The sequence below is a fragment of the Gymnoscopelus braueri genome (genome assembly GCF_963280865.1).
Source record: "Gymnoscopelus braueri genome assembly, chromosome: 5".
Taxonomy (NCBI): Eukaryota; Metazoa; Chordata; class Actinopteri; order Myctophiformes; family Myctophidae; genus Gymnoscopelus; species Gymnoscopelus braueri.
In genome coordinates, this window is record NC_137606.1 from 54,367,096 (window position 1) to 54,383,044 (window position 15,949).

The 15,949-nt window shown below is 41.6% G+C and overlaps 1 protein-coding gene across 1 annotated transcript in view; it reads left to right on the plus strand.

Annotated features, from left to right (window-relative positions):
* LOC308085995 (cytoplasmic dynein 2 heavy chain 1-like) overlaps nt 1-15,949 on the plus strand; it is a gene marked incomplete at its 3' end in the record, with an annotated part of 147,389 nt that overhangs the window by 122,645 nt on the left and 8,795 nt on the right. Inside the window, exons 52-57 of the mRNA XM_080429312.1 lie at nt 3,202-3,366; nt 4,954-5,078; nt 8,350-8,598; nt 10,758-10,866; nt 12,709-12,822; nt 14,639-14,781. Of these exons, the coding sequence (XP_080285438.1) occupies nt 3,202-3,366; nt 4,954-5,078; nt 8,350-8,598; nt 10,758-10,866; nt 12,709-12,822; nt 14,639-14,781 (905 nt within the window). The remainder of the gene's footprint in view (nt 1-3,201; nt 3,367-4,953; nt 5,079-8,349; nt 8,599-10,757; nt 10,867-12,708; nt 12,823-14,638; nt 14,782-15,949) is intronic.

The window sequence follows — 15,949 nt, forward strand, 5'->3', positions numbered from 1 at the left end:
GAAGAAACAGCAGGACAGTCACTCTTCAGCAGGGCAAAGTCTTGAAGCTCACACTTGTCAGTATTGTAGATCAACACAGTTCACACCACAGGATAACTTGTCGTCAACCAAGGTTACAAACTGGCATTTTCTTCACACAGGTTACACTGCACAAACTGTGACTTCTCACTCTCTGGTAGAATGACTGATTGTCTAGATTTAGAAAACCTGTTCCCTAGCAGGCTGATTAACTCATTTGAAACACCTGTTCCCTAGCAGGCTTTGAGAACCCACCCCTCCACCTGGGACTGGACTCTGATTGGCTGTCAATTAAGCACGAACAAATCAAAACAAAGGAAACTCAAGATTGACACATGCTGCTAACAAGATAGGTTGTGAGCCTACAGACATGTGCTGGGCCATGTACATTTCAAACAAACTATGCCCTTTTGCACTGATTACAGGGTTTTAACTCAAAGGACTGGGGATTAGTTTCCTATTTTAATACATGGCATTATTCCATATATATTTTACCCTATTTAAACCATATGAAGTTAGACTTTTTAGAATAATGTTTTAAATGTTTTAACCTATTTATTAATTGCATGAATTTAAGCCTATAGTCTAAATGAATTATGAGATTAGTTTTAGACTGGGCTACATATGTTATTATGGTGTAGTGTAAAATACCCCTCCCAAAAAATGTAAAGTACCGTTTGTGGTACCGTTTCAAATTCCAGGTACCGGGTACCGTCACCGTATCGGTTCAAAGGTGAACGGTACTCATCCCTAAATAAACGAACCCAATATACATTTATCTGGACGAATTTGTCATTGCACGTCGTACTCCTATACTACGGGCTGTCAGCAGGGAGTGTTGGGCGGGAGGAGTAGGACGAAGGCTCTACGCCCTCCCGTGTGTGTGGTTGTGTGTGTAGAGGAGAGAGAACCCCCCCCCACACACACACACACACACACACGCACACACACACACACACACACACACACACACACACACACACACACACACACACACACACACACACACACACACAGACCTCATCTTCATAAAAGTTGCTGCCTCAGTATCCTGGTGTAGAATCCCATCCCACCACAGACAGTGTGCCAACAATCAAAGGGAACGTCAGCAGATGTCTTCTTTTCCCTGTCAGTTCACTTCTTCTTACCTTGGGAAGTCCCCCCCCGTCTCCAACTCACATCACCTTCCCTTCTGTTGGATCCTCTCTCTCTCTCTCTCCCCTCTCTCCCTTCCCTCTGTCACTTGTCTCTCTACCCCTCTTTCATCATCCTCTCCTCCGCCTGTCGCTCCTCTCCTCTCCTCTCCCCCCCCTCGCAATGTGTTGACACAGTGATAGTGGGTCCAATCATTTATTTTAACCCATTAAGGCCTGTGTTCGATTCTTAAAATGTTTTCTAAATCCTAGCAGATTTTTGAAAAAAAAAAATATTATTATTTTCTTACGATTTTTCAGAAATAGCAGATCTACAAGCTCATAGCGCGGCACTCGGTGCCGCGCTATGAGCTTGTATATCTGCTATTTTTGAATAGCCAAAGAAATCTAAAGTGACACAGATGCGTTCCAGGTCTTAATGGGTTAATTAAACGCGTCAGCGAGCAAACTTATTTTTTTTTCTTCCTGTGCTCATCATATTTTTTCTTTTACTTGCTCTTTTTCCTTTCCCCTTTGCTGCTTATCTTCCACTGGGTATGTAACAACCTCTTCTTTCTCTTGTCTTCTCAATTATTCATTGTGTGTTTGTGTTGAGAGAACAATTGTGTGCAAGTCGTATATGTTCATGAGTTGTGTAGATACGATGCCGTGTAGAGTAGACCTCATATAGTTTACATTCCATAGATTCTTTTAACTCTCAAAATGTCTTCTCTGTGATGCCACTGCACGCCATTATCTGTTTGTGTGTGTGCACGCGTGTGTGTACGCGTGCGTGCGTGTGTTTGCCCAAGTTTAAAGTTGCAGAATCAATTCTACGCATCAGAGCAGTGTGTTGATCCCTGCGGCAAATAGTCATCCTGCCATAAAAAATACAAGGAGAATCACAAAGTGAAGAATAAAGTGAAAAATAAAGTAATAGCACAAGCAGGGAAACACAAATGTATCTAAAGAACCAGTGAATTGATGTGTGAAGAGAAAAGCTAGACACGTAACGTTCAACCAAACGTGAGCTGAGGTTGCAGGGAGAATGGACTTAGGAGGTGTCACAGTTAGGCCAAGTATTGTCTTTTCAATAGAATCAGTTATTCTAGTAATTATATGAATGATATATTTTTTTATAATACATCAACTACATCAATTAGTCTGATTAGCCACTTAAGCAGTACAGGCTATGGTTGGGCCAGGCTTTTATTTTTTTAGCAAAACTAAGCAATAAAAGCCTGGAGATCGAGGCTAAACAGAAAGGAAAATACAAAGTTATAAGGAACAGGAAACTGACTGATGGCAAGAATGTGTCTCCCCCCCCATTAAAATCAGGAATTGTGTGGAGAGAGAAGGGGAGTAGAAATGGTGAAACAAATCCATATTATTGATTGATACTCTGTGTCATTGACTCATTGGAGTGCTGAAACGAAGTTGCGGTCTAGCTACTAGTGTCAGGTCTGTATCGTCATGTCCCTGGCTTCCATATTGAAAACGACTCGTAGCCAGTTGCTTTGTCGCTGCTATTAGCTAACACAGTCTGGCTCAATGTATTAACACACATTGTGAGCACAGCTGGCTTTTGGGTCTACTTTAATGAAGGGGGACACTTCTTTTTTCCCCCTCTCTTCTCTCTTCTTTGTTTAAGTAGCGGCGCTCAGCTGATTCCTGAGGCCTGTGTTCAATTCAATCCGTCTGCCACATTACACAACAGTCCCCTGACTCATTTAGTCACACTTACTGTAGAATGAATTGGGCAGACTTGTGTTAAATGAACGAGAGTTGAAGAAAACCTGAAATTCGAAACATAATTCTGATATACCACATCCTGAGTGTGTGTGTGTGTGTGTGTGTGTGTGTGTGTGTGTGTGTGTGTGCGTGTGCGTGTGCGTGTGCGTGCGTGCGTACTTTCCTCTTAACTTGATCAAAGTGAGTGCTCAGTAACAGCTGCTGTATTGAATCTTATTCTCTCCATCTCTCTCTTCTCTCTCTCCATCTCTGTCCCCCCCCCCCCCCTCCCCGCACCCCCCTCTCCTTGTGTCTCCAGCTCAATCCAACGTGACAGACAGCGTGTTGGAGGTGGTGGCGTACGAGGCCAGGCGTCTGTTCAGAGACAGACTGGTGTCCTCCAAAGACCTGCACACCTTTGACAACATCCTGGCCTCCGTCATCAGAGGAGACTGGAGCTCTGATGCCCTGGACAACATGACCGGTACATGACACAACGCCTGCATTTTTCTAGACTTTTTCAAGGACGCCCCGATCACAACATGATAATAACATGTAAAACAGTACAATTTCTAAAATGAAGTGCAGTACATGTAACAAAAACAAACAATAAACATCATCTGTAAGAAGTGCCCCCTCTCCAGACCATGAATTCAGCATTTACTATGGTGAATTAAATGCAAATGCCTCCATTCCCGAAGGCAGCATTCAAGAGAATTGCCTTTTTCAAACTCTCCTGAACTTGAATGCAGTATGTTTATGTTGAAAGAATTGCCCTCTGTGTAGAAACCCATGCTCCATGCCACATCTCCAGTAACGGCTTCTTTATGACTTAGTTGAGCGCGGCGTCACGCACCGAAAATAGCCGATCTACCAGCTTGTAGATATAGGCTAATTTAGGTCTAGAAATGACAAACTAAATTCTGGCCAAAAGTGCGCTTTTTACAAAATGTAACATTTTCTTGTACCACAAAGTAGGGCATTAACTTACAAACAACAACAAAGTTGAAATTATGGGTGGGACGATATATCGATATATCGCGATACTTTCTCCCGCGATAAATAATCGATATACAGCCGAAAAATATCGATATTTAAAAAAAAAACCTCTGTATTTGTGTAATGATAATTTTGATCTGTTTGGTGCTATTTTATGTGTTTATGAATTGAATACAAGGACTATCGTGATATATCGTTGGTGAATTTTCATGCAATATATCGTGATATCGCAATATATCGATATTTTCAGATATCGTGATATATCGTTGGTGAAATTTCTTGCAATATATATCGAATATCGTGATATCGCAATATATCGAACATCGTCGAATATCGTGATATATATTGTTATCGTGGGCCTAATATCGTGATATATATCGTATCGTGAGGTACCCATATCGTCCCACCCCTAGTTGAAATGTGGAGATACAAGGTTTTCTGCCCGACATGGGAGTCTTGCCTGATATGATAGTCATCCTGGAGACAGTTCATATTGTTCTCTCCGAATGCGCTGATCTAGCCAATAGATGAAGCATCTTTAATGATTGTCTTGTTTGTTTTCATCTAACCAGAAGGCAGCAAGTTTGCATTTATATGAAGCTCATTTCCATTTGTTTTGTTTTTTGTTTCAATCACTGTGATTTGGATAGTGTTTGTATATCTTGTGTTGTGACAATTTTCCTGGTCCTTTTTTATGTTACATCAAATATTTTAGCTTACAATTAGGTACAAAGGTCCTTTTGCACACATACTTCAAAGGATGTATTCGTAGTAGCAGTCAATGCATGGATTTTTAAGTAATAAGTTAACCAGGGAGTGAATGGAGCAGTACATCTTTGGATAGTGATATCTCTGGTTCTGTGTGGAATAATAATAATAAAAAAAAAAAAAGTTACTTGTATTTTGAAAAGACGTTTTTGGTAGGTGATGTGTTAAAAAAGGCAAGAAATTGCAAAAAAAATGCCATTCATACATTTGCCGTCCTAAAATGTTGATGCCCTCACACACGTATGGTAATACTGTGTGTGTGTGTGTGTGTGTGTGTGTGTGTGTGTGTGGTCTCTCTCTCTAGATGGTTTCTACGTGACGTGGGGTGCGTCAGAAGGCTCAGTGATGGCTCCAGGTCAGGCCCTGCCTCCTCATGGTAAACCTCTGGGCCGTCTGGACTCCGCTGACCTCAGACAGGTCATACAGAAGGTAAACCCACCGCCGCGCCCCGTTCTGAGTCGGTGGGAGCCCCCCCCCCCCCTTCTTACATCTGACCCCTCTAGTTTGACCATGAAACACACACACACACACACACACACACACACACACCCCAACACACACACACACACACACACACACACACACACACACACACACACACACACACACACACACACACACACACACACACACACACACACACACACACACACACACACACACACACACACACACACACACACACACACGCACACACACACACAAATCTAAAGCAAAGCACCTGCAGGACTGACACGCTGACCTCTATAAACAGCGTTGCCAGATTCTGTGAGAGAAACAAGCAACCAGGTCTATGAAAACCAGCCCAAAAAAAATAAGCGACTATGGGCCACAATGAGCACTTTAACATACATCAGCTATAGCCGATCTACATCGCGATCTACATCGCGACGCGTTGTGAGCTTGTAGATCGGCTATTTTCAAATAAAATATTGTGGGGAAATTATAATGAGCACATCTGGCAACCCTGTCTATAAAGAATTGCGTCTCCCCTTTCAACAAGCATTAATCAAGCCCCCCCCCCCCCCCCCCTGAACAGTTGTTGATACTGCATGTTGTTTGTGGTTCTCAAAGCTAAGCTAACCCCCCTCAGAGCTATCAGGTCTAAGGAAGCACAGTTTCACTTGATTTGGTAGAAGGAGACGGTGAGCCTAATACAAATATCATTTATGAAAAGGCTACTATAGGCTACAGTGAAGTCGGACTGAATGACTGAAACGTTTTTTAATTTTTTACTCTCTTGGTGATTATCTGGCACAGTAGTTGTGAATTAGCAAACTGGACATTTAGACTGAATGTTTCCTTTATCCTCATCTTGCGCTAATGCATGCAAATGTTTTGCCAGGTTTTATTTTTGTTGTTTCTCATAAGCGTGCATCCGTTGTCTGTCAACAACACAGTAGTCTGTGCCTTGACTTCAGTGCACTGACTCTCTCCCCACCCCCCCCCCCCCACCCCCTTGCACTTCAACTACACGCCAAAAGGCCGTTCGCGTCAGAGAGCCCAGGCAGTTTAATCGCTCCTTCAAGATGCCTTCTCTCAGCCTCACATTATCACTGCTTCTTTCTTGACCTGCACCCTCCGTCCCACCCTTTCCCCTCTCATGCTCTTGTCCTTAACAAAGGTCTGCCTGCCTGTCTGTCTGCCTGTCTGCCTGCCTGTCTGTCTGTCTGTCTGTCTGTCTGTCTGTCTGTCTGCCTGTCTGTCTGTCTGTCTGTCTGTCTGTCTGTCTGTCTGTCTGTCTGTCTGTCATTCTTCTTCACACACACAAATCAATTTCAATTCAAAGGAGCTTTATTGGCATGAGAAAACATACGTTTACGTTGCCAAAGAAAGTGTCAAAATATATATATACAGTATATATAGTATATACAGTTGGAGGGGGTACAGCATTGTTGGAGGGGGTACAGCATTGTTGGAGGGGGTACAGCATTGTTGGAGGGGGTACAGCATTGTTGGAGGGGGTACAGCATTGTGTAAACAAAACAGAGCTCTGTCACATTGCGTCGTTATAACCATGTTATATGTACAGGGTATAAAGCTTTTTGAGAAAAATAGCAGCAATCTTTTGCAGTCACTTTGGGACAAATAGCAGCATTTTTTTCTCAAAACTATTTAAATAGTATCAGATTTAAAATGCTTTGAAGGCAGCAGCTGTGTTTATATGTGCAGTAGGTCTAGAGGTCTACTCGGGACACTCAATGATTAGTAGTCCTTTGGGTGGTTGTATTATTCCATTGGCTAACCTACTTTTATCGCAATAGTTCACAAGTGCTGCTGCCACATAGTCTGTCTTCATAGTCAAAGTCGACAGGTTGGTTGTGTGTGAGAGGGATTCCTCCATCTTTAAAAGTCTGCGCCCAACGTGGGGCTCGAACCCACGACCCTGAGATTAAGAGTCTCATGCTCTACCGACTGAGCTAGCCGGGCCTCTTAGTATAAAGTTACACCCCCTACTTTGCCCTGACCTTTGGCATCTCTCCACACTGAAGTGTGAAGTTTTTGCACCGACACCCACTCACACTCTCACCCCTAGATGTACAAAGAAGATATTTGGCAGTGGTGGAAAAAGTACTCAACTTCTTTACTTAAGTAAAAGTACCAATACTGCAATATAGAAATACTCTGTTACAAGTAAAAGTCCAGAATTCAAAATCTACTTGAGTAAAAGTACAAAAGTATTGGCATCAAAATGTACTTAAAGTACCAAAAGTAAAAGTACTAAAATGTTTGAAAATAGCCTAGGTATAAAATAGGGCTAAAGTGGTTAATGTAGGTTTCATAATATCATCATTTATATCTAAAAAGTAACTAGTAACTAAAGTTTTCAAATAATTGTAGTGGAGTAAAAGTACAATATTTGCCTCTGAGATGTAGTGGAGTAGAAGTAAAAGTTCTGAAAATTGGACATACTCAAGTAAAGTACAAATACCTCAAAATTGTAGGGATATTTCACTTTCAAAAAAACTTTTGCTCATTTTATCGTCTACTCAGGCTTTAGTGAGCCCCCCAGACATTTTTTAAGTTGCTTGATTCATTATTTAGATATTTGATATTCATTTGATCAGACACGCCCCCTTCCTATACAAACCCATTATAACTTCAAACTTCATTTTTAACCCGTTAGATTAATCAAAAACACCCGTCCTTGGCTCTGGTGACTCACCCTGCCCCCCTAATGCGCGAGGGTGCCGTGTTTTTTCGATAACTTTTTTCCTTTTTTTTTTGTTTTTTTTTTTGGAAAATGAAAAAAATTAAATACATAAAAAAATGTAATAAAATAAATGAAAAAAGTTATCGAAAAAACACGGCCCCCTCACGTATTAGGAGGGCAGGGTGAGTCAGCAGAACCAAGGACGGGTGTTTTTGATGAATCTAACGGGTTAAAATGGAGTTTGAAGTTATAATGGGTTTGTATAGGAAGGGGGCGTGTCTGATAAAATGAATATCAAATATCTAAATACTAAATCTAGCAACTTAAAAACTGTCTGGGGGGTTCACAAAAGCCTGAGTAGACGATAAAATGACCAAAAGTTTTTTTGAAAGTGAAATATCCCTTTAAGTACTGTACTTAAGTAAATGTACTTAGTTACTTTACACCACTGACACCAACACCCCACTCATACTCTCTCACCCCTAGATGTACAAAAGAAGATATTTGGCTATTGTTTTTCTCTCTCTTCTCTCTCTCTTCGTCCAGGGCTCGGTCCTGTACAGCCGTGACAACAGGGAGCTGGACCTGCTGCTGTTCTGGGAGGTGTGTGACTTTGTGTCGCGGGTGGACCGCGTCCTGAGCCGCCCGGGGGGCTCCCTGCTGCTGGCGGGCCGCAGCGGCGTGGGCCGGCGCACGGCCGCCTGCCTGGTGTCCCACATGCACGCCTACACGCTGCACACGCCCAAGATCTCCCGCGGCTACTCCCTCAAACACTTCAGCAACGACCTGAAGACGGTGAGCAAGCACCCCCACCCCCCCCTTTCAGGATTCAAATACAAAAAACACAAACAGTTAGAATATGGAGATAGGAGGTTTCTGCCCGACAGCAACGATATTATATTATGTTATATTATGTTGTATATTACATATTGTTAGTGTTGAGTGTAAACCTCATATGTCTAAGACCTCATACGTCCAAATAAGCTCAAAACGCGCTGCGCTGCAATGCGTTGTGAGCTTGTAGATCGGCTATGTTTGCTACTTTTGCGCAACGCTGTAGTATGACAAAGTAGCTCTAATTATTATTATAATTAGACTAAGTAAAGCAATTATTGCTCAAATTATTAATGAGTAGAGAAATTAGAGCTCTAACTATTATCTATTTAGGACCTATTTACTTCGTCTCACGGCGGTGCTGTGTGAAAATAGCCGATCTACAAGTTCATTTTGAGCTCGTAGGTGAGTTATTGCACATTGGCAACCAAAAAAAGAAGGACTTTTTTTTTTATCAAGAAAAAAAAAGAAAAGAGAGGTCGTCGCGAACAACATGAAGAGAGGACGGTCACATGATTCCTCTTACGCACACGGCTCCGCCTCCAACACCGACCGAGAAGAACAACCAGCAACACAAAGCAACACACACACACACACACAAGCCCTAGCAGACAGGCTGAGGCACACAAACTGATTTCGCTGTTCAAACATGATTTACTTAGGAATTATGTTCAATATGAGCGGGTGGCTTAAAAGAGCCACTGTGGGTGGATGTCGGGGTCGACAACAAATGTCCCCCATAAAATGGGGTTGTGGTATAAAAAGGTTTGAGAACCCCTGCCTTTGTGGCGGCCCCCATGGGCTGTAGTGAAAGCAGTTTTGGAGGTGTGTGTGCTACAGAGGCCCCTTTGTTTGTGATGCTATAAGTCGTTTTTTTTTTTAAAGAGGTGGTACCATGGACCATGGTTTTGCACTTTTTCTGTTTTTCATGTGTCTATGAGGTTGATAGAACTTCATTAAGCCCCCTGGTGGTGTTTTTATGGTGTTGTATGTCTTCTCTGACTATTTTGAGTTTCTACCTGGAGGCTGAAACCTTGAGGGTCAAACGTGCCAATAGAAAAACAGCCCTTTAGTGACATAGTAAAAATATACCCTCCCCCTCATTATCATAACACAACAGGTGTGGGCATGAGGAGGAGGAGGGACTAGGACAGGTGGGTGGTGCTAAGGTGGTGGAGGAGGTGCTAAGGTGAGAACCAGGTATACTTAATGAACTGGAGGCGTGGCCACATAAAAACATAATTTTAACAATTTCTGTACACTTTTTTGAAAAAAAAACATAATACCTGATGATTATGTTTTAGGGGGGGGGGAAATCACTGAAAATCACGGCACCCCGTCTTTTAAGAACCCTGACATTTTGTATCGATAAGTATCAACACCTTGTTTGATGGTCATTGTCACATGATGCACAAGAGCATTTTTGCCTCTTACTATGAATAATATTTGTTATTCACCTTTTAAATGTTTTTTTCTCTTTTCTTTTACACACAATAGATAAACTACAACAGCGAAAACCATACAATCAACAAAACCATTCGCTCCCTCACTCAACCTCACGCAACCTTTTTGACATGAAGTGCCATACCATTTTCTTGATAGTCAGTGTGCCATATCATGTGTAGGGGTGGGACGATATATCGATATATCGATATATCGCGATACTTTCTCCCGCGATAAATAATCGATATACTGCCGAAAAATATCGATATTGGTTTGGTGCTATTTTATGTGTTTATGAATTGAATACAGGGACTATCGTGATATATCGTTGGTGAATTTTCATGCAATATATCGTGATATCGCAATATATCTATATTTTCAGATATCGTGATATATCGTTGGTGAAATTTCTTGCAATATATATCGAATATCGTGATATCGCAATATATCGAACATCGTCGAATATCGTGATATATATTGTTATCGTGGGCCTAATATCGTGATATATGTCGTATCGTGAGGTACCCATATCGTCCCACCCCTAATCATGTGTGTGTGTGTGTGTGCGTGTGTGTGTGCGTGTGTGTGTGTGCGTGTGTGCGTGTGTGTGTGTGCGTGTGTGTGTGCGTGTGTGTGTGTGCGTGTGTGCGTGTGTGTGCGCCCCCGCGTGTGTGCAGGTGATGCAGCTAGCAGGGCTGGATGGCCAGCAGGTGGTGCTGTTGCTGGAGGACTACCAGTTTGTCCATCCGTCCTTCTTAGAGATGGTCAACAGTCTGCTGTCCTCAGGTCTGTCCGTCCGTCCACTATTCATCTACTGGTTCCCAATGCAGGGTCCGGGGACCACCAGGGGTCCAAATGGACACTTTAGGGGTCTGTAACTCTTGAGAGTGTAACACATGGAACCAAATGGACCCTTACGGGTCCATTTGGTTCCATGTGTTACACTCTCAAGAGTTGAATTAACACTGAGGATTTTACAGTGTCGAAAATGATCCCAATCCACGATGTAAACTCCTCAGTGCTCATTTAACTCTAACACATTTAATTGTAGGAATGGAATTGCATTCGTTCACTCTTTGAGTTACAGAACCCCGCAAAGGGACCGTTTGGACCCACTGGCAGGTCCCCGGACCCCATGTTAGCCAACCAGTGGCCATTCAGAAACTTTTTAACCCATTCAACCCGGGAGCACATACGTCTTCTCAATCCTAAACGTATGTTGCTATTAGGCCTGTCCCCGACTAAGGATTTGTATAGTCGAATCTGATTGGCGACTAATTGCCAATAGTCGACTGGCAGTCGACTAATGCAACACCAACATTATTTTTAAAACAAATATTTGTTTATTTTTTTGCTTGATTTGACTGAGAGATTGGCAGTTGAATCAGTCTGATTCGATGCCAATCTCTCTGTCAAATCATGCAAAAGAAATATGTTATGCAATAGAGGAACATTCCATTTGGGCTGTAGGGGTGCTTATAGTGTCTGATTTAACATATACTATTGGTTTCTCCCAATACATCATGATGTATATCCTATTTTTGGCAAACTATTAGTTAATTAATATAACAAACTAGGCCAATCTCTCAGTAGAATAATATTAAAAAAAAAAAAAAAAAAAAAAAATATATATATATATATATATATATATATATATATATATATATATATATAATATATAATATATATATAATTCGACTAAGAGATTGGCAGTCGACTCAGACACCCCTCGACTAATTAGTCGACTATTCGACTAATCGAGGTCAGGCCTAGTTTCTATATATCAGTGGTGCTCAAACATTTTCATGTCAAGGACCCTCAAAATGATATATATTTGGCCACGGACCCCCATCTAAACACATTGAGTTCCAGGGACCCCCCAGAAGCAAAGATTTGAGTTGAGAGTGTTTGTTCTACATTAATGTGCATGTTGTGTGTTTGTTCTACATTAATGTGCATGTTGTGTGTTTGTTCTACATTAATGTGCATGTTGTGTGTTTGTTCTACATTAATGTGCATGTTGTGTGTTTGTTCTACATTAAAGGAGAGATCCGGACATTTTAAGTGTTATCTTTGATGTGTCGCTTATCACTCACCATCATAGAAAGGAACGTTGAGTTATTTCAGAGAGTCCCGTGTCGTCATTTTTTCGACCCCCTCCGTTGGCATAATGGGAGCCCGTGCCTGAGTGAAATTCGTCTATTATAACCGATGCAAAGTTATTTTTTTCTCTACTACTGCTCATTGTAGAGTCTCATGATACTCAAACATGCACTGAAAGTCCATGAGAAGCTAACGCTAATGCCGAACGAGCTAACGCTAGTTGCTTGTTTCTCTACCTGGCAACACCGAGTTGCCAGGTTCTGGGAGAGAAACAAGCAACCAGCGTTAGCTCGTTCGGCATTAGCGTTAGCTTCTCATGGACTTTCAGTGCATGTTTGAGTATCATGAGACTCTACAATGAGCAGTAGTAGAGAAAAAAATAACTTTGCATCGGTTATAATAGACGAATTTCACTCAGGCACGCGACACATCAAAGATAACACTTAAAATGTCCGGATCTCTCCTTTAATGTGCATGTTGTGTGTTTGTTCTACATTAATGTGCATGTTGTGTGGATGTTCTCAGGTGAGGTTCCTGGTCTGTACTCTCCAGAGGAACTGGAACCTCTGCTCTCCTCCCTCAGAGACCCTGCCTCTCAGGACGGCTTCACCGGACCACTCTACAACTACTTCTCCTACAGTCAGTATTCCATCCATCCATCCGTCCATTGTCTGTCTATTGAGGAGCTCTCTTCTAATTTGGGAAAAGTGAAACGATTAGCTTGTGTGTGTGTGTGTGTGTGTGTGTGTGTGTGTGTGTGTGTGTGTGTGTGTGTGTGTGTGTGTGTGTGTGTGTGTGTGTGTGTGTGCGCGCGTTTGTGTATGCCTGTGTCCATGGGTGCATGCATGCTTGAGCATGGGATGTGTAGCCTCGTTGTCGCAGTAGGCAGCGCGTCAGTCTCATAATCTGAAGGTCGTGTGTTCGAGCCTCACACGGGGCATCGTTTTTATTTTCAAACGTTCACCTTAGTGTAATAACAGTGTAACAATGTAATATCAGTGTAATGATAGTGTAATAACCATGTACTTATAGTGTAATAGTGTAGAAATAATACTTCATCGATTCTCATTCATCCTCTAATCAATTATCATGCATGCATGCACGAAAATAAGATGTTCAGCCCGCAGTAGGCAGCACGTCAGTCTCATAATCTGAAGGTTGTGAGTTTGAGCCTCACACGGGGCACTGTTTTACACAGGAGGCCAAACAGACAGTAGCTACAATGACTTGCTGTGTTCACACTGGCATCCACAAAGTAACAGGTGTGTGTGTGTGTGTGTGTGTGTGTGTGTGTGTGTGTGTGTGTGTGTGTGTGTGTGTGTGTGTGTGTGTGTGTGTAGTGTGTCAGTGAGGTGGAGGTTCTCCGCTGCAGGACAGTGTAATCGATAAGCTCTCTATTGTCTGACTAAACCTGAGTGAACAGCTAGCTCCCTGGCTGCCACTCCAGGGTATTAGTTGGAGAGAGAACAACCCCACAGGGTCTACTACTGGTAGATCACTGACACCAACCTCTCTCTCTCTCTGTGTGTGTGTCTCTGTCTGTCTCTCTCTCTCTCTCTCTCTCTCGCTCTCTGTCTGTCTGTCTGTCTGTCTGTCTGTCTGTCTGTCTGTCTGTCTGTCTGTCTGTCTGTCTGTCTGTCTCGCTCTCACACTAGGATGGCCAAAAACGTGTGTAATAACTATAATCGCAATTATTTTTGCATAATCGTCATAATCATTTAAAAAAGTGTTCACACATTTTCAAATATAAAAAATAGCAGAAATAGCAGATCTACAAGCTTACAACGCGTCACTTTGTGACGCGTTGTAATCAGCTATTAATCAGCTATTTCTGCTATTTTTAAATGTATAAAAAGTGTTAAATATGTAAATAATTTCTTTGTATATCAAATTATCTGCCCGGTGCAATTTTTGATTAGGAAGCCTTGTATTCATATGTTTCAGTCTTCAATGCCAAACGCACAATTAAATCGTTAATCGCAATTATTTGAGTGACAATTAATCAGCCAGTCAGCTTAAATGTGTAACAGTAGTAATAACACTGTTATTAAATGTGATCTTTAGGACTGACTGTCCACACTGTTATTTGCAAGTGTTCCGAGCCGATTTGTGTCTTCAGACATTGTTGACCTATCTGCATTGGTTGCTGTGGTAACAATGTAACGGCATAGGTGTAAGGTCGTGGTACAATGGTGTCACTGGGGTTCTGTCGCTTGTAGATCTGCACTTTTTTGCCAAAATGTTTGTCCCATCAAAGGGACGCTAGGATTTAAGTATTCATTTGTGGTTAATGCTCAATGTCAGTTTTGCATTTTTCCCCCTTTACTACAGTAGCTCAATGAAGGTACTTCTAAAAATTCCAATTCTCCCTCACCCCGTGTCCCATTCTTTATCTCCATCTCTCTCTCATCTGTCATCTTTTCTTTCTGTGTGTTCCCTCCGTCTCTCTCGTCAGGGATCCAGCAGAACCTGCACGTGGTTCTGATCATGGACTGCACCAACGACAGCTTCACCATCCACTGTGAGAGCAACCCGGCCCTGTACCGCCGCTGTTCTGTCCAGTGGATGGAGGGATGGTCCGAGAGCAGCATGAAGAAGGTGAGAGAGTGAGAGTGAGAGTGAGAGAGGCCTAGTATAGAGCCCCTGGTGGACATAGGTCAACTAAGTACTGTAATAGGGTTTAAAGGAGAATTTTGGACTAAAGTTTTCTTACCTTTTCTATGACGTTATGATATCTTAGGATGAATGGTACAGTAGAAAATTTTCATAACTCCACCCCTGAGCCGCCACAGCTTAAAAGGTGCGCGGATAGGCCTTAGGTTAGATCACATATTTTAATAGCTTTTTTTTTTTTTTTTTTGTGAGATCTGACGTTCATAGTGACAGAACACTATCCCAAAAAAAAAAAAAAAAAAAAAAAAAAACAGAAGTCTCGCTAGACGAGATTGAAATCTCGAGATTTCAATCTCGTCTAGCGAGACTTCTGTTTTTTTTTTTTGGTTGCATAGTGTTCTGTCACTATGAACGTCAGATCTCACAATTTTTTTTTTTTAAAAGCTATTTAAATATGTGATCTAACCTAAGGCCTATCCGCGCACCTTTTAAGCTGTGGCGGCTCAGGGGTGGAGTTATGAAATTTTTCTACTGTACCATTCATCCTAAGATATCATAACGTCATAGAAAAGGTAAGAAAACTTTAGTCCAAAATTCTCCTTTAAGTTGTTAAGAGTTAGATGTTTAGTTTATTTTCTTTTGTTGTTTTCTCCGCCCCTGCATGTAAAGTGTCTTTGGATACTTAGAAAGGTGCTATATAAATGTGAGATAATATTATTATAACAAATATTACTAGGCATGAAACGGCACTTTGGTGCTGTTACTGTGCTATGAACAGATTTTTTTCCTTTTTTTCTATTAAATGCTTTCTATGCAACACAGTACAATTCTCAGTTTAAATGTATCCATTGGATAAAATGAACTCTTATGGGTCAATTTAGTAAAATGTTTACACTATCAGAGTTAACATCTTATACAATAACATTTTCATTGAATTAATTGTTTTTTAATACTACTACAATAACCATTCCAGACAAATGTGTGACAACTTCTCTAAATACTATATTTAGTCATTTAGTCATGAATGTCTGCCCCTGACGCTCGTGCCAAAGTGACACAGGCACGGCAATACATGTATTTATGAACTTTAACCCATTAAGACCTGGAACGCATCTGTGTCACTTTAGATTTCTTTGGCTATTCAAAAATAGCA